This window comes from Cibotium barometz, chromosome 37 (genome assembly GCF_041138505.1).
Source record: "Cibotium barometz isolate CiBa-2024 chromosome 37, ASM4113850v1, whole genome shotgun sequence".
Lineage (NCBI taxonomy): Eukaryota > Viridiplantae > Streptophyta > Polypodiopsida > Cyatheales > Cibotiaceae > Cibotium > Cibotium barometz.
The window spans coordinates 7,351,104-7,364,467 of NC_141082.1; the positions used below are offsets into that span (position 1 = coordinate 7,351,104).

A 13,364-nucleotide genomic window follows, 5' to 3' on the forward strand; every position below is an offset into this window, starting at 1 on the left:
TACTGAGGTTATGATGGAAGCTTGTTTACTGCTGGGATATCAGATTTCTTGAGATCAATCCATTTTTTAATGTGAAGATGATAGATGGGATTTCCTTTGTAAAATTCTGAACGAGATAAAAAAGGAGTAGAATAGTGTGGATGTGGGGTAATAGAGGTTGTGAGAAAGTCGGCTGTGGGTGTGATGTATGTTGTTGGTCTGACTTTCAGTAGTTAATACATATACTTTATCGTTCCCCCCCCCCCAAAAAAAAAGGTGATCTTTGACCTCAACCCTATTGCTACTGTAAGATGCTTGTGCTCAGCCCAATGCCTTGCTGCAGATCTGTTTTGAGCACCTCCAATCAGTCCTCAGATGGTTTTTCTCTTGATTGTGTGCTCCAAATGTGAGCTGAAGAAATAGGACCGACTTCCCTTTTTTATAGAAAAAATATGCCAAGTTGAATTCAGGTTGGCCAGCCCTTTTTATATCAAAAATCATTTCAAATGCTTTAATATTGTGCTCAATGGTTGTCCCGTCCATGGACACCGTCAATGGATCAAATTTGTCTAGGTAGATCTCTGCATGCATGTAAGTACTCTCTATCACAAATGCTTGTTTTATACAGTATTAGATTTTTCTGGTATATTAATAGATTTGGCTATGGCGTGATTTGAAATGCAGTGGCTTGTGCAGTATAATGCTGCCTGCTCTCACATCCATATGCTTTATGCTTTTCTTGGGCTTCATGGATGATGTTCTTGACATACCATGGCGAGTGTAAGTTCCATGACTGTATTTGTCTATGTTATCTAATACACCTGCAAGAATATCTTAAGTTTTACAACTTTGGAATACCATCTTACAAATTAGATACATGCTAATTAGTTCCTTTTTTAATAGAAAACTGTTGCTGCCCTCATTTGCGGCTCTTCCCTTGCTAATGGCGTATGCTGGTGGCACAACAATAGTCATTCCGAAGCCACTTCAAGGCTACACTGGACTCAAAATTTTAAACCTAGGTGATAATAGATACTAAATCTTGTTGGGTCAACCACCATATCAAGCTTTGTTTCAAGGGCTAGGGTTTTTTGAGATTGTTAGAGGCTGGAATGTTGTTTTATGATTTGGTTGAGTCCAATGGTGTTTGAGCAGGATGGATATACAAGTTTTACATGGGTCTTTTGGCTGTGTTCTGCACCAATTCTGTCAACATACTAGCTGGAGTAAATGGCCTAGAAGTTGGGCAGACAGTCATTATTTGCTGTGGGGTATGCATTCACTGCCTATTGCAAGCAGTTTTAAAACTGGTTGGTTAGTAGATGGAGCTGTTCAAGTTGTTGCATATTAATTGTCTTTTTTCTTTCTGGAACAAAAACATTGCCAGATTTACGACGTGAGGTGTGCATACTTGGGAAACATTATTGCATGTAATTCTTATGTCACCTCACATAATCATAAGTGTGACAATGCCTTGGGTTGGAAAGATATTGCCTACTAATCTCTAAGGTCCATTTAATCTTCGATTGCCGATGTCTTGGCTACCTTAGAGTACATGGAACTCATGGCAAGGACATCAGTAGGTTAACACAACACATTCAAGAGTCCAAATGTATTGTTCTGTAAATATTCATTCATTCAGTTACTATACACTGTAGATTAGGTGAATCTCTTCCCTTTTCTCTATGCATGCTCAGTTTGTGTATCAATAAGTGTTAATTGCATCACATAATCAGCCCGCTTCCGTTTAGCATGTTACACTAGTCATGCATGTAGCTTAGGTTCTCAGCTATAGGTGCTAGGGAGAGTCCAGTCTGAAAGAAATCAAGGTGGGAAGAGTTTGAGCCATTCATAATATGAAAAAATAACTGCATTGCTTCATTCACAATGTAAGTGCTACATGGGCTTTATATAGCCTTTGGATCCAGTCCTAGATGACATCACTGATGATGTAGATGAGCTAGATGCTTCTCCTAAAGATGCTCCACGACCCCTTTGGTGTAGGGATGCCCCTTGACATGTGGATGGACATGTGGAGTGATGCTACATACTTTGATTTGAGCTTAGGATAACACGTCATCCTATGCACACTTGTTTTATGGCTAAGGGACAAGTTGGATTTATATTTCTAACACCCCTTAAGCCAAACTTGACACTCTAGTAAAAGTTTTGAGCCTAACAACATCTCCCCTTGATTAGAGTCTCAACCATACAATAACAAGGTTTGAGTACTCTTTACAAACAACAAGGGGAAGAAAACAACTAAGGCCTTTTTTACCATACAAGAGTGGACAATGACAACCTTTTTACAAAGCATAGAAATCATCATCATCTCCAGGTCCAACAATACCGGAGACTTCTACAAAGTGATTTTCTTCAACAGTGTTGACCTTCTCTTTCTTCTTGTCCTTGAGGTAGCATCTTTGTGATGGATGATTTGTCTTTCCACAATGCACACAAGAGTTGTTGGTGAAGCAATTCTTTGTTTGGTGATTAGTCCTCCCACAGGTTGCACATTTCTTCTTGTTGTTGTTGGTGGAGATCGCATAGGCATCTTCTTGGAAGTCTTTGATTTTTTTTTTTCTTCTTCCTGCAAAGAGTTATCACACTTTCTAAAGAAGGAATAGGATCCTTCTCTTTAAGCACAGTGACAAGTTGATCAAATTTTGAAGGCATAGTCTTCAATAAGATGGCAACAACATCTTCATTAGGTATAGGAGATTGGACATACACAAGTTGAGTCATAAGACTCTTTAACCTATTGATGAGTGAAGCCACTCCTTCATTTGCCTCTATTGTGAACCCATAGAGTTGCATTTTAAGACTAATCTTAGAATGCTTTGATTTAGCACCAAAAATTTTCTCAAGTGTTTCCCAAGCTTGAGCCGCAGTGTCAGCATCATCTATATAATGTATAAAATTATCATCTAATGGTGTGATTATTATCCCTAAAGCTTGTTCATCCTTTGCTTGCAAAGCAACAGTGGTGGCTCTAGTGACAACCCCTTCTCTCTCTCCTTCTACTTGTGGTTTGACTAAGCTCCATAAGTTCTTTCTCATTAAATGCCCCTTGGCCTTTGTTTGCTAGGTATGAAACCCTATGCCATTGAACTTATCACGACACTTAGAATTAGAAGCCATGACTGATGTGGATGCCATAGATAGGGAGGTCTTACCCCACTGAGAAGATAGATATGCCATGCTTACTGGTTAGATGTCATGATTTAAGGATCAACGTCTCTTCTCAAAGAAAGCATTAAAAGAGGCAAAGAGTCAAAGGACAACAAAGACATTGAACCACGAGAGAAGGGGCAATCCAAGAAGAGGAAATTTCAGCCCTTACCTCAAAGAACAAATGAAGAAAAGAAAGAACTTATAGCTGCCAACAAATGCTTCTCTTGTGGAGAAGAGGGACATCGGTACTATAGGTGTCCGAAGAGAGCACTTAAAAATGCAGATGATTCACAGGAAGAGCCTAAAGCAAAGAAACAAAAACCGTCTGCTGGACTGGTACCTGACTTGATAGGGTTAAAGCAAGGGGACGCATCTTCAGAGTTGTGCAGAGCATGGGGAAGCCATCGAGATAAGGAGGTTTTGATCTTTTTCGATCCTGGGGCTCGTGCAAACTTCATCACCCTTGAGCTTGCGACAAAGTTGGGCATCTAACCAGAAGAGATGGGTGTGTTGCATGAGGCTACTTTGGCTTGTCTTGGACATATGGTTGAGGTTACGCCGATCATTGGGAAATTGCGTCTTAGTGTGCAGACTTAGACGGATAGAGAGGATGATTTCTACATGATGCCATTGGAGGGTTCTGATGTTTTGTTGGGTATGCCTTGGTGCCATAAAGTTAAAGCGGTGGTAGATACTTTCAATAGGAAAATTACTCACTCACAAGAATAAGGAACACACTCTTGATGTTAAGCTTAAAGGAGAATATCTTCCTGTTGTATCGGCCTCGGTCATTTCTCGTTTAATAAAGAAACATCTTTCTGTTTACTTAGTGTATGTTAAAGAGAACCAAGACACAATACAGTCCAACTTATCTAAGTTGGATAAGAAAAGAATGGAATTTTTCAAAAGTTTTCAAGATTGTTTTTCAGAGATTTTGCCAGGGGAGTTGCCGCCTGCTAGGCCTGAGGATCATGCGATTGATTTAATTCCTGGAAGTTCACCACCGAATAAGCCACCCTATAGGGTGAGTGCGGCCCAACAAGAAGAGATTATGAGCCAAGTGCGTGATCTGTTGGACAAAGGGTTGATTCAGCCGAGCTCTTCGCCTTATTGTTCACCAATGCTTTTGGTACAAAAGAAAGATGGTTCTTGGCGGATGTGCATTGATTACAGGACACTGAATAAGATTACCATCAAGAACAGATTCCCTATACCACGAATTGATGATATCGTGGATCGGTTACAAGGAGCAACTTACTTCAGTCGCATTGATTTGAAGAGTGGATACCATCAAATTCGCATCAGACCAGAAGATGTGCACAAGATAGCCTTCATGACAACTTTTGGACTTTATGAGTTTTTGGTCATGCCTTTTGGTCTTACGAATGCTCCAGCGACTTTCAACAGGATGATGGATCCGATTTTCCGATCCCACCGTGCTTTTGTGGACACCTTCTTTGATGATATGATTGTGTTTTCTCATTCAGAGAAGGAGCATCGAGAGCATTTGACCAAAGTGTTTGAAGAACTCAAAAAGCATAGGTTAGTTGTCAATGGAAAGAAGAGTGAATTTTTCATGCACGAGATTCACTTTCTTGGGCACATAGTGTCTAAGGATGGCGTCAGGATGGATCCAGCGAAAATTGAAGCGATAAAGAATTGGCCGGATTTGCAGTCTATACATGATGTGCGGAGTTTCTTAGGACTTTGTTCATATTACAGGAGGTTTATCCAATTCTTTGCAGAAATTGCTTCACCTTTACATCACCTGACCAAAAAGGATGTAAAATTTCGTTGGACAGAAAAGGAAGTGGAAGCCTTCAACAAACTTAAGGAAAAGCTTACCACTGGTCCAGTTTTGGTTCTACCAGATCTACATAAACCTTTTGTGGTACAGCGTGATGCATGTGGGAATAGCATTGGAGCTGTTCTTATGCAAGATGGGCATGTTATTGCTTATTATGAGAGTAGAACTTTGTCACCAGTAGAAAGGAATCTAGAAGTATATGAGACGGAGCTTCTTGCGGTTATTTATACTCTTTCTACTTGGAAGCATTACCTTCTTGGGGCTAATTGCATTGTTCAGAGTGATCATCAGACTTTACGATATTTCCTTACTCAAACGAAGCTCTCAGAGAAACATATGAGATGGGCTAACTTTCTGTCCATGTTTCACTTTCAGATTACTCGTGTGGATGGCAAAAAGAATGTGGTTGCGGATGCCTTGTCTAGGAAACCACATGTGGCCACCGTCTCTATTATCTTTCATCATGAACTTGATGATATGCAAGAACAGTATGCTCATGATACAGATTTTGAACGGATTTTTGATCGTTTGACTGAAGGAGAGCGAGTTGATCATTGTTCTCTCAAAGAAGGATTTTTTATGATGCATGAAATTGTGTGTCACATCACAGTTGAGGCAAAAGGTTTTGACAGAATGCCATGCTCCGCCTTATGTAGGCCATTGTGGTATTGAGGCTACAGTAAAAGCTTTGGAGGCATTCTTTTATTGGCCTAGTATGTGCAGGGATGGTGATGCTTTTGTTCGTGATTGCATCATTTGTCAAAAGGTGAAGTATGACCGTCAAAAGACACCTGGGTTACTTCATCCTTTGCCTATTCCAGATAGACCGTGGGAGAGTATTGCTATGGATTTTATCTTTGATCTTCCTAGGACAAAGAGTGGGAATGATGGCATCTGGACTATCGTGGATCGTTTCAGCAAGCATGCCCATTTCATTCCAGTCAGGAAGAAGATTAATGCAGAGCAAATGGTGAGGATATTTTTGACAAATATCTTCAAGTACCATGGGATGCCCACATCTATTGTTAGTGACCGAGATCCTCGAATGACGAGTTTATTTTGGAGAGCATTGTTCGAGAACATGAAGACTTTGTTGAAGTTCTCATCGTCTTTTCATCCACAAACAGATGGGCAATCGGAAATTGCCAACTTAGTTATATTGGATCTTCTAAAGTGTTATGTTTCGGATCATAAGGAGCAGTGGGAAAAGTATCTTCCTTTGGTAGAGTTTGCTTACAACAACACCATTCACACTTCAATAGGTAAGGCACCTTTTGAGATTGTGGAAGGCGGGAAGAAAGTACGTCCAATCTTGCATACAAAAGATAAGATCTTCGAGACAGACCGTTTTGTGGAGAATATGGATGAGGCTTACAAGAAGGTCAAGTTGGCTCTTCAAAGGACTGAAGAGAAACAAAAGAAAGCAGCAAACCTTTACCGTCGATCATTGGTTTTTGATTTGGGTGATTGAGTGCTTTTTGAGATTTGAGAAGGCTAGACTCAGGAAAATGAAGGGTAAACAACACTTATATCCTAAACTAAGTATGCAGTACTATGGGCCTTTTCAGGTGATTGAGAAGATGAGTGATGTTTCTTATCGTCTTCAGTTACCGGATCATTGGAGGATTCATAATGCATTCCATGTGAGTCTTCTTAAACCTTTTAGAGGTGAAGTGCCTACAGATCAGGTTGATGAGACACAACCAGAAGTTGAAGAACTAGATGAGATTCTTCAACCGGAATAGATTTTGGCACATAAGGAAAGAAAAGTCAGAAAAAGTTTCACGTCGATATCTGGTGAAGTTTGTGAACTATTCACCTATGGATTCAAAGTGGATGGAGGAGGGTGGCTTGGTAGATTCACCGAGGATACTAAAACTTTACCTCGAGGCTTTTGGTTTGGAGTCTACCTTAGAAAATGCTTCAACAGGTTCAGCTGTGGCTTCTAGAGTACTACTTGTTACTCAAGAGGGGGGTGACTCCAATTCCTTTGTCACAGAGTTCACTTGGATGAGATCTAGAAGTCGCTTGGTGGTCTTATTAGCACACCCGAGATACTGAACTGACAATATATCTGTCTATGGAACTTCTATGATATATGTGTACGAGTTACATGGTTTGATTCATGGATATACGATCTTTTGAGAGAATGGGGATGCCTATTCTAAACTTTCGTTTGATATGCATGTACTATATACTTGCCTTGATGCATCAGTGTTTACTTATGTTCATGATGTACTGCTGATTGTGGGTCTTGTGGGATGGCCATGAGCGGAGCAGGTAAAACATCTAGGGAGACATGACTATTCACGAGGTGGATGCTCTTGATTTATGTTATTCATATGTTCTGTTTCAGTAGACAGGACATAGTTTTCTCATTGGTCTCTTAGGTTCTGTTTCAGTTTGGCAGATCCTTTTACTGAACAATCGAGGACTATTGCTTTGTTTTAAGAGGGGGGTATACTACAGGACTGTATTTTACCTCTTTTCTTAAGCATTGCAATTATGTTTTAAGCATGTTTAGCATTCACTAATCATGTTTTACTCTGTATATGCATATGTAAGTTTGTACACGTGTGTGGGTACAGATACATGTTTCGTGTGTGTGAGTACATGTGTGTGCATGCTCATATGTATGTACATGTGCATGTATGTTTTTGGGTATTTTTCTCTTACCGTGTTGCAGGTGCAGCAGCTGAGATCTCTTCTCTTTTGTTGGGCATTCAAGGGCAGCTCAAGGGGCTACCCTAAGGCCACCCAAGAGGCAGCCCAAGGAACTGCATGAAAAGCAGCTAAGGGACAGTGTTGGGGTGACCAAGGGGGCGGCCGGGTAGCAACCTTGTAGCGCAGCCAGGGGTAACCGGGTAGCAACCTTGCAACGCAGCCAGGGGCAGCAGGGTAGCAGCCAATGCAGCAACGCCGGCAGCACGTCGAGGTGACGTGGTGCTGCCACGTGGTAGAGGCGTCTGACTGCAACAGAAAGCGACGCAGTCCAGCGGCGCCCAGTTCAGCACTGAACCCTAAACGAAGGAGAGAGAGAGACGCTGAGCAGAAAAACGCAAAAGAAAGAGAGAAAGCGGCACTGAAACCAAAAACGCAGAAGAAGAAAAAAAGCATGACCCGTGTGCGAATTTTAAATTTTTGTAAAAAAAGAGAAAAGCATTCGAATAGTTTTTTTTAAAAAGGGGAAAAGCCATGCTTTTTACCCCAAACTTGTATAAAAAGGCGAAATTTTAAACTTTCCTGCCAAATCTACAGACTCCTTAGTCACTTTATTCCTAAGGAGAAGATAGTAGCTCCCTTGGCAGTAAGGAAACATTTGTATCAGGGCATGTCTATAGCCCAGTACCATCGTCTTATGCGTCTCCCGAGGAGATTTTGACTTCTAGAGCCGAGCTGCTCTATATACATATTGCAACCTTTCTATAAATAAAGAAATGTTTTGTGGAAAAATCCCCTGTTGTATGAGTGATTGTTTATACGAATTGATGAAGTAAAATCTGTTACTGGACATATGTCATAGATCTCCAATAAGATCATTTATCTTGTTTAATAAATTATTTTTCAAACCTCTTAAGTCTTAGGATCTCGTGGACGATATCAAAATAAAAATTTAATAATATATCATTTTTGGCATAATCATGATGCGAGGAAACCGTGGCCGTCAGCCAGACCCTCTCTCTGAAGAAGAAGAGCTTGACCCCGACGTTCGCAAGGCTCTTCACAGAACTCAGCCAAGACCCTTCAAAGGAGAAGGGGAGAACCTGGGTGAGGCTGTGGAGAAATGGGAGATCTCTTCTCAGAAGTTGTACAAGGACTACACCAACTTCAAGTGATAAATAAATACCTGTGGGGGCGCCATGCTTTGGGGCCTATCGGTCTCTTGTGCAGGAGTGCTCTAGCTCCATCTCTTCTTCTTTTGCAAAGTTTATTATTATTCCAGTTCATCAAGAGTTTTAAGTGTGATTAAATTGTGCTCACCGCCCGTCAAGTCTCTGAAGGCCGGTTTCATAAGGACTCTAAGCGATATCGACGAAGCGATATCCATGGTACTAGTGTGAATTCTGACCATGTACACGTGTACTTATGGTGCTAGTGAGGATTCCGGCCATGTGCACACGGGGTATTGAGATAGCAGGCATAATTCCTAGAAGTACAAGAAAGCAATTATGGGTGATTAAATGTGCATAATGCATGTTGGATATTCGGAGTGAACACCCTCTATATGTGTACTTGTTATGAGCATGTGAGAGCTATAGGATAAGTGTGCCATGTGTCATTAGTGTGTGTGTGTGTGTGTGTCCAGTATATGACAGTGTCCAGCTATATGTCAAAAGATACGGCTACTCCCTAGCCTACAAAAGAATTGTACTTGGTGAAGGCTTCGATGCAATCAATCAACCATCATTGAGTCATGCATTACTCTCTGTCTCTTGAGCTTTGTCACCTCTCTCTCTCTCTCTCTCTCTCTACACACACACACATACCATGGATATCTTCCATCCACATTGGCTTAGGTGCATGTGTGCAAACCCTAACCCTAACCTACAACTGGTATCAATGCTTTTAAGGGTTTCTTTGATTTTTAGGGTTTCAGCCTGTCGCTGGTGATTGTCGACCATTCGCTTCCCCCACTCTGAATGCTGCCACCTCCGCTTGCACCAGTCACGTCTGCTTGCTGCCGCCATCATCTCACGATGACCTACGCCAGCTGCTTGTTGTCGCCCAGCCTTTGAACGTCCCCACCTCCATCTGCACAGCTTGTGCGCTGGCCCTGAGCGTGGTCGCCGCCCTGTTGCCCGCTGCTGCTGACAACCGCCTCCATACGCTGCTGGCTCATCTCTGCTGCGACTGGCTGTACTTGCCTGCTCATTGTCATCTTCAGCCCAACGTCATAGCGGCCTTGTGCTGTCACCTCCAACGCTGGCAGCAGCAGCTCTCCCGATGACTTCTGTACCTGCGGATCCATGTTAGCAGTCAATTGGGGATTTTCTGAAAAAACTGTAAAATCATAAAATTTTTGCATTCTCTAAAATTTGAGGCTTTTGTAAAAATTGAATCCTCTGCATCAAATTAAGGCCTTAGCAATATCCAAAATTTGGGCTTCTCCAAATTGAAGCCTCCTACATTGAATCAAAGTTTTTGTTGTGCCATGGAAGGAGCAGTGGCATGGAAACATTGCCAAAAGAGGTCATTCTTCACCAACATACGAGGGGAAGTTTGTTATCTTCCAAAATTTTTCGTTTCCCTGTTTTTTGTGTGGGTTCTCTGCTCGGGCGGTCCCGCAGAATTAATAAGCCTTGTTTCATGTTTTTCACATATTCCTACTGAGAGCCAAGGGGGGTTGTTTTGAGTAGACTGATGAAGGCACAATCATGAGTGGTCAAGCTCTTATATCAAGCCTGACAGGAAGGTTTCAGGTGTTGGCACACTGTGTTGTTTTGTATCAGTTTAGAGCCCAAAATTGCCATGGCTATTGAAAGTCTCTCAGACAACACCTCCTTCACTCCGAAGGAGGGTTTGTTGGATATTTGGAGTCTCCTAGGTGTGAACACCCTCTATATGCGCACATAAAGAGTATTGTGCCTCTTTCTTGCCCACGATGGCTTCACTCTGTGTGTGAGTGTGTGTGTGTGTGTGTTGAGCATTGCTGCAAACTCTAACCCTAATCCCAACAACATCATCACTCCAGGGCATATAGTCTACACATATATGGTTTAATATAAAACCATCGTGGATTTACCTCAACTCTTTGCAGGTTGTAGCAGGCATTCTGCTTACATTCCTATGAATAATCAACATGTGCCACCATTATATTTGTTTTTGGAATGTTTGTATTTCTAGCCATCTAGTATTGTTATTATAGACTGTTTTTGTTTAAGGGATAAATTCGGGGAATTTTCTTTTGAGCGCAAGATCCTAAAATTTAAGATTGTACTCACATCTGCAGGTGCTCGTCCATAATTTAATGCAGATTGGATTGGCAGGGACTGACCGCCAACAAGCGCATGCTTTCTCGATCTATCTCATACAGCCTATGGTTGGGGTGTCCCTTGGTTTGCTTGCATACAATTGGTGTGGAACTTGACAAAACTTTTTATGCTATGGTCATCTTCTAATAACATGGGTGAAGCTAGCTAGCCTTGCCTCTTAACTTACTATGTCAACACTTGTAGGTATCCCTCATCCGTTTTTGTAGGCGGCACGTATACTTACTTTGCAGGCATGATGTTGGCTGTTGTCGGGATTCTCGGGCATTTCAGGTACTGAGTTTTGAGCATGTTATGTACCCAAAAGACTAACTAGACTGGCAATAGTGATGAGGTCAGTCTAGTGCTAATTAGTGGCCAAATTAATCAGTAAATTACTAATCAATGACCTACTATAAAGTGACCTCAAAGTAAGGCCACTCTGACCTACTGTCTATATAAGTGAGGATTAGGCGCATTGATGGGTATTCCCAAGAGGTGGAGGATGTAAAGTGAGCTTAAAGTTGAGGACACCTGGACTAATTGTCTATACAAGTGAGGATTAGGCTCACTATTACTCAATTACTATCAATTGTCCCATAATTGAGCCACTAATTACCATTAAAGCCCTACTCCATCAGTATTGTGAGCCTAATTTTGTCTTTTTGGGACACATGAAATGATGAGGGGTTGAATTTGAATCCGTTCTTTAAAGCAATTTGAGTTTTTTTTTTTCTCTCTCTGTGCGCAGTGAAACCCTGCTGTTCATCTTTTTACCTCAGATATTGAACTTCCTTTACTCTGTGCCACAGGTTTAAAACATTTTAGCTTTAAAAAGTTAAGTTTCTGATACTAACCTCGTGAACTTGTTCCTCAGACTTTTTGGGCGGTGCACTGAACAGCTTACTTTTTCAGGTGATTTGTTTTTGTTTTCTTTTCTTTGTTTAATCACATAGTGGCACATACAAATGAATACAAACTTATTTGCTGAATATAACTAAAATAAACAATTTAAAAATAAAAAATGGGGGAAAAATGAAAATGTACATATAAATATAAATACACATACACATTATAAATACACATACACATACACATACACATATACATATACATATACATATACATATAAATACATACCTTTGCAGGCACTCTCTTGTGCACTATGCTTTATATAATTGCAGGATGGTACAAGTAATTTTTCTAACAACTAGTGAGTGGGGCACATCACCCACTAAAATTTTGTTTAATTTCTTTGGAGGGCTACTTGAGCGCTAAGAGTGATGCTCTAGTAGATATTTTGTAACATTATACAAGCCGTCTTAAGTGGAGGCAGGAGCTAAAAGCATTAGGCTTGAAATGAAACTAAATAATCTTTGTATGTATGTGATGATGAGTAGAAGCTCTCATTTACCATGGAGCCTTCATAATTGTTTTAACATAACTTTATATGAACAATTGTCATTACCGATGTCTTCTTTAGATAGTACCTTTTCTTGATTTCTTTTTAAGTTGGTTTTCAACTTGCATTTTGATTGAACATGACATGGTGTAGAATTTTTAGTTGGTTATGATGACTTGGCCTCCATTCCCATTCTCATCGTGGTTGTCTTCAACTTATTTCTTATAGGTATAACTAAATAACTTATTGATAAGTTTTTGCCACACAAGCTATTCTAGGTTATCGATTCTATTATGGAAGAACATTTTTACGTGGTGTGCTTTTGTTTTTGAAACCAGAACTCTATGGTGGCTTTTGTTATGCCTATGTTGGAAGTTAGTGATGATGAAAATCTGAGAGGATACAACGCGCCTATTATGAAAGAACATTTTTATGTGGGGTGCTCTTGTTTTTAAAATGAGAATTCTATGTTCGGATTTGTTATGCCTATGTAAGAATTAGTGATGATGAAAATGTAAGAGGACACAATGTGCGATGTATACAAGAGAACACTGACAAGAAGTAGAATCTTGAATAACACAAACTTTAAACTCAAATTGCACAATAACGTAGAGAGAGAGAGAGAGAGAGAGAGAGAGAGAGAGAGAGAGTAATATCGTACTAATGATGTGATGCAATAGATGGCAACCTCCACACCTTTGTGCTCTTGTGGAAGGGAGTTTTGATGGCTAATCAAGAACTATTAAGACATAGGCTATATGCTAGTAGAAACTAGGAGATAAACTCACAGTGATGGCTATAGAGAAGAAACTAGCCATGTATTTATATACACGAGTCGGCCACCTTGAGATAATCGTATAAGTCCATGGTCATAATTGGTGTCATCGTATGTGGTGTAGAATCTATTAGTAAAGATATACTAGAAATGGCATACTAAATTTTCACCTAGAAATTACATACTAAATTTTCACCTCCGATGGATCTAGACTTATATTGGGTCTCATAATGTGAGAACAGGGTGTCTGAGAACATA

General features: G+C 40.5%; 1 protein-coding gene across 2 annotated transcripts; it reads left to right on the plus strand.

Annotated features, from left to right (window-relative positions):
• The first annotated feature begins 252 nt into the window (after window positions 1-252).
• Window positions 253-12,347, plus strand: LOC147616880 (uncharacterized). 2 transcript variants are annotated; one of them, XM_086776306.1, is made up of 7 exons: window positions 253-570; window positions 664-759; window positions 883-1,001; window positions 1,135-1,250; window positions 10,911-11,035; window positions 11,137-11,223; window positions 11,681-12,347. In XM_086776306.1, exons 2-7 carry the CDS (start codon window positions 680-682, stop codon window positions 11,745-11,747), a joined length of 594 nt encoding a protein of 197 aa, XP_086632432.1. In that variant the 5' UTR covers window positions 253-570; window positions 664-679; the 3' UTR covers window positions 11,748-12,347. The 2 variants fall into 2 exon arrangements, with proteins under 2 accessions (XP_086632432.1, XP_086632431.1); XM_086776305.1 differs by having other exon boundaries at window positions 253-449.
• Window positions 12,348-13,364: the final 1,017 nt, after the last annotated feature.